This window comes from Nelumbo lutea, chromosome 5, assembly GCF_056320005.1.
Source record: "Nelumbo lutea isolate HS-2025 chromosome 5, American lotus-T2T, whole genome shotgun sequence".
NCBI classification, from domain to species: domain Eukaryota; kingdom Viridiplantae; phylum Streptophyta; class Magnoliopsida; order Proteales; family Nelumbonaceae; genus Nelumbo; species Nelumbo lutea.
In genome coordinates, this window is record NC_142688.1 from 81,615,469 (window position 1) to 81,633,217 (window position 17,749).

At 37.9% G+C, this 17,749-nt stretch overlaps 1 protein-coding gene across 12 annotated transcripts in view; it reads right to left on the reverse strand.

Moving 5' to 3' along the window:
• Positions 1-7,992, reverse strand: part of LOC148853088 (squamosa promoter-binding-like protein 3) — a 34,833-nt gene extending 26,841 nt beyond the window's left edge. For 3 of the 12 annotated variants that reach the window (XM_088944907.1, XM_088944904.1, XM_088944905.1), the window contains exons 1-4: positions 7,696-7,992; positions 5,332-6,670; positions 4,305-5,072; positions 3,917-4,053 (exon numbers count right to left, since the gene is read on the reverse strand). In XM_088944907.1, the coding sequence (XP_088801033.1) occupies positions 3,917-4,053; positions 4,305-5,020 (853 nt within the window). In that variant the 5' untranslated portion in view covers positions 5,021-5,072; positions 5,332-6,670; positions 7,696-7,992. Of the gene's footprint in view, positions 1-3,916; positions 4,054-4,304; positions 5,073-5,274; positions 6,671-7,695 lie in introns of those variants that run through there. The other 9 variants (XM_088944911.1, XM_088944909.1, XM_088944910.1 and 6 more) reach the window with 6 other exon arrangements.
• Between the last annotated feature and the right edge of the window lie 9,757 nt (positions 7,993-17,749).

The following is a 17,749-nucleotide window of genomic DNA, read 5'->3' on the forward strand; positions in this document are numbered from 1 at the left end:
GCGATTGGAGACTTTTTTTGGGAAATACTTGAAATTTTATGGCAAGACATTTCAGTTATCCCAAGCAGAATAGAGCTGCAATTTGCTGGGGAAGATTTGTGAGATAAGATTAATGATAGAAGGGGAGGAAGGAACATTTCTAAGTTCAGTAATGGATAAGGAGGCTGACTCGGATTGGAAGGCAGAAAGGTTTGTGCATAAATGCATGGAGAACAAAAGTTAGTCATTGAAGGGGTAGGAGGTGTCTTCAGAGATGAGGATGGAAAGGTTCTTGCAATGTATTCAGGTCCCATTGGGATTGGGGACTCTTAAAGTCGAGGTATATGCTGTACTGGAGTCTGGAGGGTATAAGAAAGGCTAAGGAACTGAATATACACAAGTTAGTCATTGAAGGGGACTCAGAGTTGGTGTTAAGCTGGTTACAGAAGGAAAGTGGGCTTCGGAAAATTGCTAATGAGAGGAGGGAAATTAAAGACTAACTAGGGGGGATGGGAATCCAATTCCAGTGGGTGAAGAGAACAGCAAATGCATTTGCAGATGCTTTGGCAAAGCAGGGAGTGGGAAGGGACCAAAATGTTTGGGCTGTATTGTAAGCATTTTTGTTTTTTGTTGTTCTCTTGGAGAGAGTTAAGCCATTTTATCTCTCTCTGGAGTGCTGTAACTAATTTTTATTAATTTAATAAATTCCTGTTATTGATCAAACAAAAAAAATTCATGGAGAACAAAGCATAGAAGGGAGAGGTGAAGAAACGATCACAAGAAGGAGATGAAGATGGGGTGAAAGGGGCAAAGGGAAGAACTGGAAGTTCAGGGGAGGTTAGGGGTGGAGAAGTAAAAAAGGGAGGACACGTGGAGGAAGGAAAGGAGAAGGAGAGGGAAGAGTAAGGGGCGTGTGAAAAGGTTGGGGAAGAGAAATAAGACAGCTGATAGAGAATATTAAAGAGTTGAAGCATTCAGGTAGGGCCCACATTAAAATTGGAAGGTCAAAGATCTTAAGAGATAAAAACAGGTTAAAGGGGCTATGGGTGTTAAGAGGGAGGGGCATAATTGGAAAAAGGCAAAGCTGTTGGGTTTTTCGAGAAACTCGACAAAAAAAAACAAGCAATGGCTAGGAGAAAGAAAGCTAGAAGCCAAAAAGAGACTGGGTTTGGGTGGTGACAACATTCAAGAATGGTAAGAAAGTTTCGAAGGCATTGCATGATGGGAGATTGGTTGGGGAGCTTGAGAGTGATCGCCCGTTACAATAGAAAGAAGCAGAGGATGACGACAAGGGCCCTAAGGTTTGTAATGACAGTGATTTGCAGTGGCTTAACAAACCAAGAGATCTGATTGGGAGAGAGTGCTTCAGCACAAGGTAGGCATCAACCAATTCAGCAAGAGGTTGTCAACAGTCTTAATCCCTTACAGATTACAATAGAGGAGAAAGAATAAGGAATAGGGGAAGAAGAGAGAGGGGATGCTCCAGAGGAAACGTCTGCTGTCGGTTTGCTCGTTGATGAGGTAAGTCCATCTAACTCAAATTCATTGGCCACCTTGGATGAGCATAGAGAGGAAAGGATGAGAGGAAATAAGAAGATAATAGAAGAAGAGAGGGGAGGAAGTGGGAAGAGAAAGGAACTGCTCAAGGTTGAAGGGAGTGGTCCTCAGAGGAGGGTTTATAATAGGAAATGGAGATTTGTGGGTTTAGCGAGTGGTGAAGCTGGAGTGAGGGGGGAAAGGGGGGGAGGGAGGAGGAAGAGAGAGGGAGCAGAGAGGATTAAGATGCAAGAGGGATTGAAGACCAAGACAGAACTGAAATTATTAAAAATGGAGAAGTGGTTATTAATAAACTAGTGGAAAGGGAGGTGGCAGTGGGGAAATTGTTGGGTTTATTCTTCTGTGGAGGGGTAAGGTTTTGTGAGGGCTGATTTGAACAGTTTGAAAAGAAGAGATGAATGGAAAAGAATAGAAAAAAGGAGAGGATTGAGAAGGATAGGGATTGGGATGAAGAAGGGGTGAAGAGGAAGGTAGGGGCAAGAATGAAGTTATTAAGTTGGCATATGAAGGGACCAAGGGAGAGAACAGCAGGGCAGTGGTGAAGAACTTGATTAGAAAACACTGACCAGAGATAGTGTTGGCTGCAGGGAACAAAATTGGAAAATTTTGATGTGGGCATGAAGGAAGAAATCTGGAGGAGTGAACAGTGAAGAATGACTGGATTTAAAGGCTGAAGGGTTGTCAGGTGGGCTGCCCATACGGAGCCAGGGTGTTTAGGAAGGTATGAATCGTTTGGAGCTGCATTACATTTGTAGTGAGCTGGATCATTTGAAATGAGAGGAACGGATCAGTAGATTGGATCTTGGTCCCTCTTGATTTTGTTTATGTCAATTGAGTAGCCTTGGGAGACAGTTTTTGGGACATTCTAAAGCTTCAAAGATGTAATGTGATCGGTGCTGTGTAGAGTAGTTTTTTTGGGGTGTCACCTTGACACCTGTTCAGATTGTACTATCTTTTTATTTTAATGAAATCCTTTTTTATTTATTCTTCACAGAGAGAGAGAGAGAGAGATCTAAGTTTTATACAGCAACATTGGCACAAACTACTATTACAAAGCCCCTTTCAATCATACTTGCTAGCTTGTTAGTGTTGAAACCAGTTTGTAATTCAACGAGGCAGCTAGAAAATACATAACTATAGCCCAAAGTTGTTCACCCATTACCAAAGGAAAAAAGGCCAATACCTAATGTTGGTCCCAGCTATCTGGGATCGTGAGAGGGGTGGACCATATATGGACCTAAGGCTTAGTTTTGGAAGAGTGGAAATACAAATATGTACACTGCACATACAAGGTTTAGAAATACCTTATACAGGGTTTTGCACTGAACAATTTGTATCTGCACTCTTCCTTTGCAGTGAAAATGAAATTCGTACTGGCGTAAATGCATGGAAATCCAATGGGCTGAGTGTAATTTCCTGTTTACTTTTGTTCTGGGTTTGAGCTTGTTTCATTTGTTTGTGAGGAGTAAAACAGGGAGTACAATGATGTTCTCCCCACTATATACATGAAAAAGAGTGAAGGTAAGATGGGTTTTTGTTTGAGAGGAGTAAAACAGGAAATAAAACGATGGAGCCCCTGCTTTATATGAGAGGGATTAAGGTAGGTAGGTGGTGCAAATGTTGAATCAGTGTATGGGATACAAAATTATTTAGCAAAAAGTGCAGATTTTGAGAATCATAATAAGAGTGTAAATCATGATGATAACAATTTTATGCAAATCTAACCTAGGAATAAATTTGCATCTGGTTAAGATTTACACTGCAAACAAACAGAGCATAAACTTTCGCATTTCTTGCACAAAGCGGCTGCTCTCACACTTAAAACCGTATTCTCATGTTTATCAACCCATTTCTTGCACAAATAGAGAACTTCCTTTTATGATAATTCCAAGGAACTAAAGGTAAATAGAGAACTTCCTTTTATGCTAATTCCACATTCAAAATTATAAAGGAACTTCCTTCTGTTCTCAAACAGTTGAGACACAGAATTTCCAATAAAACAAAACCAAAACAGGAATAGAAACAACTAATCCATAAAAGAAAAGAAAAACTGAGTATGGAAACACTTATCAGGACTAAGTTAGGTGGTCCAAAAGCTGGCATGTTTAGTATACACATCCATTGGGACATAACAAAAACATTGTAATTGTATTAGGTATAAGCCATAACATAATTTTTTGAAGTATTTTCACCATTTATCTCAATCAAGAATTGATTTTTATTGCAACGCAGAACACAAAATTTCAATATATATCTAATGTTCATAAGTAACAGGCTCACATTTATTCATCTAAAACAATGTGAGCACGTTATGTGAACATCCATTAAAAATTTACATCTACAAGAAAGTGGTTCAAGAAGTCAGAGCTAAAAATAGTACCATAAAATGATGAAGACAGTCTTGCAGAATTGAATTGGATTGCCTCAGGTTGTGGCTTGCGGCGACGTGCATTGTGATCAGAGAGACGCCTACGACAGCTACGCTTTTTCTCATCAAACTCAGACAAATCATGGAACCTTTAACATGATCAAGCAGGTGGTTGTCACGACAATGTCTTCTAGCATTCTGAGATGCTAAAATTTGGCATTCACTTAGAGCAAAACTTTACAACTACAGTAGATGACTAGATGGCAACATGTAAAAATGTCTTACGTCATTGCCAGCATATGCAAAGTTAAACCACAGTGATAAAAAATAATAACAATAGAAGATCAATCTTCTAATTAGGAGTCATTCCAGTTACTCAGAAATATTATATGATGCATACCTGCTACATTGCTGGCAAAACCGGCGTTCCAGGCCTGCTACAATTACCTTTGGGGATTTGGAATGGCTTTCACAAACTCTATGCCTGCGATGGTAATCTTTAGCTGATGTAAGGTCGAGGTTACAACCTTCTACTTGGCACCATGGGGTCTGAGTGCTCTGATAAGATGCCCTGGATCTTTTTGCTGTGGTAGAAGATGATGTTGGAATGACAGAAAATGAGTTCTTAATTGTGCTCCCGGCACAAATGTCTTCAAAGTAAGTGCGCTTACCAAGCTTTAAACCAATCACTGGTTCACTCGAGCCAACTGAAGCCCCCAATGTTGGAGAAGTTCCAGTATCTTCTAATCTGGGAAATTCTTTTTTCTTGCTAAAATCCCTAGGAAAATCTTCAGCAGCCTCAAAATTAAAATTGGATATTTTTATTCCCCCCTTCAATGATGAGTCAACAGATGCAGAGATCGAACTCTTGGATGAGGAGCCATGTCCCAAATCAGAGCCAGAACAACCACCTCCTGCAGATGAATAGACAGATCCATTATCAATTCCTCCATCCCCTTCAATCCCCCAATCTGTTGGTTGCACCTGCTTGGGAATGTCACTTGCTTTTCCATTGAACATTACTAGGTTATCCCAGTCCCACTGTGAGGGAGTCTTTGGATTCCACTCCATGACAGAAGTCCTCATAGGAAAGGTTTCACAAACTGTTTGACTCATAAAACATGCAATAACTCACAACTCACCCAACTACGTTGGACAGGATCAGATCCTGTAGGAATTAAACAAATATGTCATCAAGGGGGAGAGCTGTTAGCAAGCCAATGTGAAAGAATATATAGAAGGAAACTATCATTTTTTTGAGAAAAAAAGGAAAGTTATCATAAGTACAAATCATGCAGAACAGGTAGGAATCCATTATATACAAATCAGACAGGTAAGTGAATTTTTGTAAAGATAAGAAACAATCATACCCTCTTTACTTTTTTTAATTATTGTTGATATTACATCAAAGATAAATTCAAGCATACCACCAAAATCATATAATAGCACTGGCTAGTCTTTTCTCGGCTTCCTCTCTCTCTACTCAGCAGTAGCAGATCAATAGCATAGACCAGCGTATAGCAAACCTTTCCTTTGAAATGAACCAGGGTCAGCTCCTTTCCTCTCTGATCACAGACAAGTGCCACCAATACCCCTTAAAACCCAACTCTACCCATCTAACGAGAAGGTCAAATTGCGGAGGGAGAGACAACAGCTTCTCTAGCACCAGCACTCCAGCACTTTGAGCACGGTTAACCTTTATTGATCCCTCGAGATTAAATCCCCTACTTCAATTGGCTAAACATGTAACGTCAAGGGTTCAATGTAGTAGATACAGAGAATGTGTATAGAGGAAGCAGCCCTTACAGAGCCCTTACATGAGCTGATGGAATTAGTAATACCTTTGCCATCTTCAATGCTTTGCATCTTCCACCAATGAAGATGAACCTTCCCCCTGACCCCCTCACCCTCTCTCTCTCCCCATACTACAAATCTCAGCTTCTCAGTACTCTAAGCCTCAGACCATCGGCAATATTCAAGCTCTTCCAATAAAAGAAATGCCCTTACTCTTTTATCTAAGAACTGTTCTGTTCAGCAAGACTCACCCACCCCCTGAATGCCAGCCAACCTGCTCCCTTCTCGGTTTCAGAGAGATTACAAAAGATTACGCCTCCATTATTTCACCATATCCAACTAGTCTCCGAAAAAAGTTACCGTTACCCACTACACCAAACCAGTTTAATTCTCCTCTCTTTCCTTCTCATCAACCATCCAAAAGTCCCCTTTATATCCTTTTGCAATTACTTTCCCAATTATTTATGTCTGGACCCAACTGAGCTTTTTTCTGTCAAAACTTTTACTGCGTTATGTTAGACTAAACTGCCGCCTTTATATCCTTTGGAAATTACTTTCCCCAATTATTCTTTTGCCAAAATTATTGGAAGAAAACAACCTTTTTTACCATCTGTTGTCCATCTTCGGCCTTTAATTAATCATCCATTTCCCCCGAAAACTCAAAATAGAAACCAGAAATCCACTTCCTTGATTTTATCTCACTCAGACCCCAGAACACCAGACATTCGCCTTAGGCGGCACAAATCTCTTAGAAAAACAAAATCGTGGAATTTATGGTAGATGAAAAGCTTCCAATTAACCGCTCATCAAACTCAACTCAGAAAATACAGAAGGAAACGATACTATTTTTCTGCATTGCAGTATTTGTATCTTAGTTCTAATCCCTGATCAATCATCATCATCATAGTCTCACAGTCTCTCCTGCAACAATGAAGACAGGGATCCAACTAACGCTCAACGTGCTTGCTCCACCTAATCAAATAACAAAGGCATCGTTACTTGCAAAGACATGTATAGATTAACGAAAAAGAACGTCGAATTGACCATCTGAGTTCAACGAAAAAAGCTGTTTAAACACGGCATACTTGTTTTGGCCCTTTTGGGTGCATAACAAAAACGGGTCAAACTCGTATTGACCAACTCAGAAAATGCAGAATTTTTTTTTCTTTTCCATCTATGAATCTGCTCTGAAGCTTTTTAAAGAAGAGATTAAAACAAACAAACCAATTTTTTTATTGATCGTATTTGACGCCTTTTTGCCTTTTCTTTTTAAATTTTTTAATGGGTTGTTTGGTTAATACTTCAATAGAGAAAAAAGCATTTCCCGTTTTCTTTTTATTTCCTCAATACATTTTGGAAGTATCGTAAGGCAGAAGCTTTTTCTTCTATGTGATGTCCGTACTTCAAACTGGAAAATTTTGGATTTTTCATCAAGGTCAGAATTTCCTCTACGGAAATATCAGAGGAAAATCTTTAAAGCCAGGGAGTTACAGCATAAATTAAAGAGAATTTAATTTCCCTAAACAAATACGAAGCCTTCTTTTGCTTTCTTCTGTGGGCAGACCCCACCTTTCTATCTAGGGCTTCAGCTCTTTCTTCTTTCTTTTTTTTTTTATTTTTCTTTTTCATGATTTCAGAAATTTTGGCGGTGAATTTATGTCAAACTACTGAGCGAAAACGTAGAAGATTTTTACCGTTTTCAGCAACATTTCTAACGATTTTTTTCTTTTGTTTTCTAAATAATCCATCTAGGGTTCCTCTCTAAGGAATCGAAAAACAAGTTTTATTTAAAAAGAAAAATTGGGTTTCAGACATTGCAACTTTGCAAGTACCCGTGTCCATCAATACAAGTACTTGAACACTGAACTTGGGAGAAAAATCCAAAAAACAGACAAACAGACTTCTTTTTTATTACCGAGTTGAGAATTTCTCGAGGTTGATGGTTGATCTCTTTATTAGGGCTAATTAGCAAGAGAGAGAGGTTGAACTGAACTTACGGGGAGTAAAAGGTGCTGATGGTGAACATGTGCGGAGTCTGCCATTTAAGAAGCTGCAAAGCTCTGGAACACAAGACAGGTGGACGAACTCCCCACCAGTGGATCCAAACACTCTTACAACACCACTCAGACAAGCAATTGCAGTTTTTGCCCTCTCCCGTTCTCCCCACCCAACTCAGCCCTTTCTTTAAATTCAGAGTGAGAAGACACAGACAGGAAAAGCGCCGGATGTTGATAATTGATACGAGAGAGAGAATCACGGCTCAAGTTAACTCACACGAGTTGCCGATTCGGCTCAGCATATAACACAGACAAAGAGAATATAAATATCTTATCTCTTATCAATTAATAAAAATAAGAATGACTCAATGTTATCGTCAGAGGACCCTGATTTTATTCTTCCATTTATACCCCTGTCATTAAAATATATTTCCATCTTATTACTTTTTCAGAAATTTATTAATATAATTTTATTAATATAACTTTATTATTAATGTAATAATAATTATTAAGTTACATTAATTATTATAGTAAATTTTGTTATTTTCAAAATACTGTAATTACAGTAATTTTGAAATAACTGTAATTCCAATAATAATTATTAGTGCAGTTAAATTAATTATTTTTTCAAAATAAGTATTACACTAATAATTATTATTGGAATTTTGGCATAGTAATTAAATAATCAGTATAATAAATGTTTTACTAAAGCTACAATTTCTTAAAATTAAGTTTATTACACTAACAATTAAATTGTGTTATTTTCCAGAAAAATTACTAGAAATCAATGAATATAAAATTTTTTCAACCAATAATTTCTTTATAAATGTCATTTAAAATTAATTAAAATAAAAAAAAAATTAAAAAATAAATTCAACAATTATAGCTCCAGGAAAGAGTTGGTGGAGTTTGCAAATTGGCAAACAAAATATCATAATTTTGGAAAATTTTGGAGAAGAAAATAAAAAATATATATATTAATGCAACTTTAGAAAATTTCTTTAAATGTAGTAAATAATTATTGAAAATTATTGGAATATTTTGGAAATTTGGAAATTTTTATTACATTTGATAGATTTTGAAAAATTATTTAAAAATTGTGTGATTTTCATTTTAAATTATTAACTTATATTTAAAAATAAAAGATAAATTAGTATAATTTTATAAATAATATATTTAAAAAAACAAATTATTTAATATATTTAAAAAATCAATAATTTAGTATATACATTTTTAGAAATTTAGGGGAGCCAACATTCAATATATCATTTTAATCATTTTTACCAGCAAATTAGACATTGGGATTTCCCGTACATCGCACGGATTCCCTGTATAATGTAAAAGTGGAAGTGTAAAACCAAACGACTAATTTGGTACGACGTTGGGAGGAGGGGGAGGAGGTTATAATACGTCATCCAATTTTTTATAAGGTTTGACAGGTGGCAAGTGTTAAAAGTTTGCCACGTGGCAAAAGGATGATTATGATTTATGACAAGGCAGATGAGCGTGTGACGCTGAAGTCTGAACGCTCCTTCACTGTGACTGGCGGTGTCTGGTACTTGTTAGGTTGGGTTGAGACCATCAGAGCGGGACGGAGACGGACATCAGCAGATATTGCAGTGGATAGCGGAATTGCCCTTCCTTTTCGACAAAATACCAAAAGTGCCACTATCAGGGTCAGTACAGTATAGAGCGACTGCTTCTGAAGTCTGAACCACATACACACAGCTTCCGCATCCGCTGACCCCTGCTGCCTTATGTGGTTTGTTTTTCGTAAAAAACATTTCCGTAAATAACACGAAAAATAAAAACTCAGATATTTTTCTCTCTGAAATTCTTTTTCACCAATTCTACCGTGCGACTTCTGTTAATCCATCTACTTGGGAAGTCGAGAGACGCGAGCGATAATGGAACGCAAAATCAAGACGTCTTTTTGTTATTATTACCATCATGGGCCATGGCTTTGCTTGCGCATTTGGAGTGTTGGATTTTACCATTTTGCATTTTGGAGGTTGATTAAGCGTTTGAAAATGATGCAAATGGAGTGTAAATTTTGGTTTAGGGTAAATTTGCACTTTTGTTTATTTTTGCTTGTGTTTGTTAATATTACATTTATGCATTGATAATTGATAGATCAATAATAAATAATGAGATGTAAAAGTATATCAATAAAAAAGAAGTAAATTTGCATTCAAGTGGGCTTTTGATAAAAAAAATGCATATGTTTTATTGAAATTCATGATTGCATTCATTATAGCTAAAAGTATGTTTGGTAAGAAGGTAAATTTATTAGTGCAAAACTAACCAAACTTTGCAATTTATATGAACTGTTTTATACTCTACATATTTGCTTTCACACTTATTTGTATTGTTTCCAAATGCAACCTAAAGTGGTGTTCTACTAAGAAGAGTTACATCGCAACAAAAACTATGTGATGCACTATAACATCCTAGCTTCACATCAGAGGCCCCAATATCCTTGCTATGTGGACCAACTACCTCTCACCGTAGCCTGATGAATTTTTTCTCGGTATTGAATAGCATATATCATTTTTTTTCTTGACACAGTACAACACTTTTTCAACAATAATATAACAACTCTTCTCAAAGGTGTGGTGGAGGGAACTGGTAATGAGGTTTGAAACTGCATTGCTTCTAGGACTATCTAGTCTATGTATCAATTAAGTCATTGTTCACCTATAGCCTCATGATTTACCCTCATATTTGCACTAATCCTATACTTCACAGAATATGCCTATGTTAGCACTTAAGGCTACATTTGTTTGGGGTGGAAAATTGAACCGATGATCAAAATTATAGATGTAATAAATACATCTCTCTCTCTCTCTCTCTCTCTCTCTCTCTCTCTTCTTCTTCTTCTTCTTCTTGTCATGGATGTTGAATAGTAGATCTGAACCCACCTCCAAAGGGAGAGCTGGAGAGGAGCAATTGCAACCACCTCAAAAGGGAGAGCCAGAGAGGAGTAGTTGTGGCAAAGAAGAGCCTCAGTGGCGAAGAAGCTCTTGTCATGGATGTTGTAGATTTTGATACCAAAGCCAGATTTCATTCCCAAATTTTGATCCCAAAGAAGCTTTGGAGTAGTGGCAAAGAAGCTCTAGATTTTGATCCCAAAACCAGAGCCTCAGTCTATAAGCTTAAATCCTACGAAGCTCTTGTCATTGGTGCTACAGATTTTGATACCAAAGCCATATTTCATTCCCAATTTGAATTTTCATGGCTAGATTTTGACAAGAAATCCTATGAAGCTCTTGTTCTTGTTCTATGATGAAAACGAAAGCATTTAATCCCAATTGCAACTTAGGCTTTTGAAAATCATGCTCAATGTTGGAGTGGAAAAATAGGAGAGGTATTGAGCAATCGAATGCTTAAGCGACACTACCTTTTACATCGATCGTCCAAACACACAAGAGTGTAAAATGAGTATAAATCCAGTTAGCTTTTTATACTCAGAAATCTAACCATTGTTAAACTCCATCGGTGTAGTTTTGTATTTACACCGCAAACAAACGCAACCTAAATTTTTTTTAGAGTAACGTTTCTAGTAATGCACATTGCTAAGTTTCTAGAAGGGGAAGTAGCTGCACTTATGCTCACATGCGGATTGCGAGGAAAGAGAGATCTTTTGCATTGACATAACTGCATGGACATGTGGTGAAACCCTAAACCACTTTTCAATCCCAGATCCAACTAACTCAAAATTGCTTTTCCAAAGGAAAACTTTCATCTTTTTTTTTCCAAGGAGATTTCTATAAATAGAGGACTCCCAATCATATTCACATAAATCCATTACTAAAATTGTGCATGAACTCTATAACCATTACCTCTTTCAACCATCTACTCTCTTGTCCTCAATCTCACTGGAGATCGCCACCACCACCATCTAACGGTGTCCTTTAGGTAGATGTCCCTAGTGTCTCTAACCTCAAACTTACATTAAGAACCTTTGGTTGTTATCCTGGTCATGGAAATGGTAGAAAGAATGAACAACTTATCTCCTATCCCCGAAGACCTAGCAGAGGACAACCACCCAACGGTCCCTGAAACATCATCGAAGTACAAAGATAGTGGCGAGTTAGAGATCCTAGCTAACAAGGTTTATAGCATCACTACTACACCGTTAGGGTAAGAACTTCTTGGATACCTTCGCCATTGAACTCCAAAAGGCTGAGAGGATTGATCACCTAGAGCAACAACAAGTTGAGATCAAAGAAACACTGACGTAGTTGCTTCAGGGGCCCTAGATTTAGCCTCAACCATAACCCTAGTTTGCATACCTTCCCAAAACCAACCATCGACAATGCCAATCAACAGACTTAGTTGTGGAATTAGAACCAACCCTAAGTCCATGTACTAAAAACACCTGACTTAACATTCTAAACATAGAGCCATTCCAATTAGCCTACTTCACCAACAAGACCTTCCCTACCACAGTTCCAGCGCCATCGCCTTGCATGATTAGCACGTGATACAAAAAGACTTGGTAACGTAATGCATTAGAGGGATGCAACCCAAGTATTGTATTGACATAGAGAATATAGAGTTGTCCAACTTTTCGCAGTTGTGGAAGTGTGCAAAACACACACCTATGACTACTAGGAGACCCTAACCGTGCCAAAATAAGTCATAATAGCATAAACAACGAAAGTTGTCAAAATTCCAAGAAGCCTATACAATGGGAAAAAGTTAACGCACTAATACTTTAGTTGCATGAGGACCCTATACATGGCGCGAAGATGGCAGCCTATCACCTCCCCACCCCCACCCTTTGGATGTAATAAGAGTGAGATGATTTTAATAATGAACAAACTTGTAGAGAATTTAGTGATTGAATTTCCCCCACCCCTTCCCTATGTAAACCCAAACAAGGGTCACCTTCGACCAAGATGGCACGATTTTTCCTATGCTACCATGCATGATTTAATGGAATGCTTCACATTGCAATGAATATCCATGGCTAAGGTCAAGTTAGAAGAGTACCTCTAATACAAGCCAGTAGAAGTGGAAAGAAACCCCCTACCCAACCATCAACAAGGCAAAAGCATCAACGTGGTATGTGTAGTAAATTATACCTTAGCCTCATATAACACCTCATATTTGCGATTTCAGTAGAGTGACGAGCTATAGTAGTTCTTGATCAAGAAGGGGCTGATGACAATAGAATTAAAGGCATTGGAAGAAGTCTTTAGAAGCTCATTACATTATTGCAATAGTAGAAGTACAATTGAATTCTCTATAGATGACATGCTAACAACAAACCCCTACCACACCAAGCCACTCTACGTTGTAGCCAATGGCAAGGAGTCCAACATAAACCAAGACCTGATTGATTAGGGGGAGTTCAGTAAACCTTATTTCCATCCACACTCTATGATTGATGGGATTAACAAGTAACTTGGTGACTGGTCTGCCCATGGAAGTGATAAGCTTTAACAATAACGTTTCATCCACCAAGGGATCAATTATGTTGCCTTTCACCCTTAGGCCTTTCTTCACAAACCAAGAATTCTAAGTGGTTTAAGGGCACACATCATACTTTATCCTATTGGGCAGGCCACTCATTCACCACTTGTGACCCATGCCTTTTAGTGACAAAGGTGCCATTTGAGAAATCTAAGGCACACCTACATGACACCATCTACTATATTGATCTTTCCAAGGATGGAGAAGCCAGGATCATACGAATTGAGGGAACCAATCTATCAAAGTGTGATAAAAACGAGAAAACTACTCCTACGCCAATTAATCCCAACAATTAATCATACTACACTTTGGTGGTGGAGGATAATTGCACAAATAGTGTGTCAAAGAAAACAAAAGGCGCTGATGAGTTAGAAAACAATTCCTTGCAATTCCAACATGTTATGTCATGTTAACCTTCAAAGATGCTACACTTTTACACAAGTACAAACTATGAAAATTAGAAAAATACAAAACTATAAAATATACTTGACATTAACCAAGTACAACTAAACAACATTGAACTTAAAAAAAAAAAGACTCATAACTTTTACATCACAACACTTAACCTAGACACATGAATGCACAATAAGTTAAATCAGCACTTAACGAATTAGCTAAATATTACAATGAGATAGAACCTTCCCCAAACATTTGCAAGATTTAAACAATGCTATAGAGGAACCCTTATAAGAGATTGGCATTGTAGAAGAAATAGTGAAAAGCATCCATTGTTCAGTTCAATTAAATTGCAAGGTTAGCACAAAACTAGCCTACTAGAATTGCTGAAAGAGTTTTAAGCCAATGAAACAGCCCTAACACATTTTTAAGCTAGAAATAACCCTTGAGATCAAAGAAGATATAGAAAAACTCCTCAATGTTAAGTTCATCCAACCCTTGCACACCCTAGCTAATTGGCTAAAACTTGTTTGAAAGATAAATTCTCTTTGCCAAACATTCATAGCGATACTGATCGATGCAACAGTAGGCAATGGATTATTTTCTCTCTTGTATGCTTATAGTGGCTATAATCAAAGCTTCATGGATCATTTAGACTCTCTACACAAAACTTTAAAGACACCTATAGAGAACTTTTACTATAAGGAGATGCCACTTGGACAGAAGAATGTTGGGATCACGTACCAACGGGTGATGACATGTATATTTTGTAATATGATGTAAAGGGAGATTGAGTGTAATGTTGATGACACCTATAAGGAACTTTTACTATAAGGTGATGCCACTTGGACTTAAGAATGTTGGAGGCATGTGCCAAAGGGTGATGGCATATATATTTCGTAATATGATGCATAGGGAGATTGAGTAAATGTTGATAATATAGTAGTTAAAGTAAGAAAGAAAGAGGACTAGAAGTCGTTAGAAAAATATTCTGTTGGAGTAAGTAGTACAATCAACGATTAAATCCTTTGAAGTGTGGTTTTGGTGTAGAGTCAAGAATATTTTTGGGATACAAGATTGATCAAGTAGGAATCCACCTAAATGAAAAATTGAAAGTAGTCATAGAACTCTTCCCCCTAATAAGGAATCTTAAATCAAACCTTTATAAGGAAATTCTCCTACCTCATACGATTCATCCTTAGATTAGCACCAATGGTCTCCCCTCTCCTTAAACTCACTAAAAAGGCTACTAGTTTCTAATGGATAGAGGAGCATAACAAGACATTTGAACATATTAAACAGGCCTTAGCTAAGGCACCAGTTATGTACTCACCCCCAAAAAAGTAAGGAATTTAAGTTGTACATCACAACTAAACTAACTAGGAAGGCGTAGGGTCTCTCATCACATAGAATAATGTAGAAAGGCAAGAATGACCAATTTACAATGCTAGTAGGAAACTTAAGTGGGCTGAGAGGAATTATTCCCATATGGAACAATAATGCCTAGCCCTAATCTTCATAGTGCAAAAGTTTAGACATTATATTCTCCAGTAGAAAGTTATCCCCATCGTAGAAAGTGATCTCCTCGAGTATTTTGTAGACAAGAATCTAAAAAAAATGTTCGATGAATTGGCAAAATTACATATGTTTTCAAAAAAAAAAAATCAAAAATAGTGAACAAGACAAAATTAACCTTTTTGGATTAAATTATCCTATTTTAAACTTCCACAACTTGAACTCCACTATTCATAGTCTCCCTCCTTATAACACCATTGTTCATTGTCTCCCTCATTCTAACATCATTGTTCATTCGAATGTATCTGAGAATTCGTAGATCTGAGCTATGGAGTTGTGAAATTATTCATTCAAACACCATTGTTCATTCAAATGAAGAAATCAGTATGAAAATCCCTTTGTCGCATTCATGATTACTCCTAGGAACACCTCAAAATTAGAGTCGTCCATTGTGGGTCATGAACCACAATGCAAAAAAAGAATTAAGCTCCTATGACATACCTAGAGAAGATCCAACAGAGTGGATTATTGATTCTCAATTTGAAGTTGTTTGCGGATCAAAGGTAAATCCTCATTTTCCTTGTGGTTTCCATAGATATATTTCGTTGCATTGCTAACCACAATAGTGGATTCAAAGCCCTCGTCATGAAATGGAACACTATGAGACCCTGATCTCAACCCACCAAACCTAAATGCCTTGTTTATGTTCTTATTAAATAGGGCACTTTTTATTTCAGGCCTTCTCATGCTTTTCACTGATTCGAGAACCATTCATTCTCTGTGCTTAGAATCATCATCATATAGCACAATAAAAGACTGGGCATGAGGAACAACAATCTCAAGTTTCCAATCGGCGGTCTTCTTGCAATCTAGTTTGTGAAACAAGGCATCAAGAGGGCTAAGAACATCATTCCAGGCTTCCAACATCCGATTCATAGTGTATCGAACAACCTTCACTTGTAACAACATTGAAAAGCAATCGACTAAATATCACAAAACTTAGAACATACCTAAAAATCACAATCGATTGGATGCAAAAAGCAAACTTTTTCCTACCTTTTTGAACCTCTAAGTATAAAAGGACATCCAACATGAAGACTTGAACTCAGCTTGTTAGTACATTTAGCTCGTCGTCACTAGAATTGTAATAGAAGCCATGGATAAGTACTATATAGAGTAATCCCAATCGAAGAGAACACAACGATCAAGCTAGGCAAGACAATAAATAGTGTCTAAGGTACTAGAGTAATCGAGATGCCCCTGTGATAGTATGACGACACTTCACCAAGGCAATATGAGCTTCATACACTTGTGATGAGCACAAAATGCCATCTAAGATATGCAATGAGCATAAAATGCCATCTAAGACATGCAATGAGCATAAAATGACTTATAGGACTTGTGATGAGTATAAAATAGCAGCCCATGCCATGATGAATGGTAGATGAAGCCCAAAACTAGCGATACCTGTTCATTGTTGACTTATGCCTCTCATAGTTACAAGGAACTGTGATGCCGCATCTCGACCATGATTAATGAGATGCTTAAACACGTCATCCGACCAAAGACAAAAATCCCAACACGTGACCGTGGAATAATCCACGAGGGGATGTAGCCAACACGTGCTAGGCGAGAATCCTTAGGAAAAGGAAACTCTATTCCTAGAGAATCTTGCTAGACACGTGGCAAAACCGTAATAGAGTTCATTCAATGGATGATATAAGAGCAAAGATCCCCTTCCCTAATAGGAAAATTTCTCATTTGGACTCTTCCCCATATAGTCTCGCGATTACCTCTATAAAAAGGGGAAGAGACTAGTTGTGTGGGATACGAGAATTCTCAGAATTCACTAGCTGAAAACCCCTTAACCTTTCTTCTTCTAGGGAGCTAAGATTACCTGCAACCTTGACTCGAGACCAAACCCATATTCATCCTTCAAGAGACCATTCCCTATTGCCTTACCACCTCACTTACATTAAAATCTCTAGTTATTCACCTCGATCATAAAAAAAGATCACAAGTAGGATAAACCTCATGGCTATCCTTGAGGAGGAAAACACCAACACTAAAAAATGCTGGCTCCGAAGAGAAAGTCCCTCAAGAGTCGAGTAACTAAGTCAACATCGAAATCCTATGACATAAAGCTTATATGAGTTTGAAACATGTTTTGATTGCCTGGAGCATATGCAAAGCGAGATGAGAAATACCCTAAAACTACTCATGTAGTGGGCAATCGCACTAGAAAACTCCCCGTTCACCCCTACTGGACCATCAATATCTCACTCCAGCTGCATGAGGGCTTTAGTGCCCAAAGTACTTGGCCTTCAGCCGACGGGAGGGGGTAACCAACCCATGACCAACACCGCTCACAAGACACAACACTCTATCCCTGAACAAACGCCAATAATTGTGATCGGGGAACATAGTAATGTACCCGTAAGTAGAATGGAGATTCAGGAGTTTGTGCAGGGCCTCATAGAAACGAGCCAAAGTAAGACCCAACCTACATACATGCTCCAGAAACCATACTCAAGCCGCATCCTACACAAACCATACCTTGCGGGGTACACTCCTCCACAACAATGGCCCTTGTACAACAAACAAAAAAGAAGCCCGCAGGAACATGTAAGTAAGTCCAAAGACACCCTAGGAGCTTTCGCCT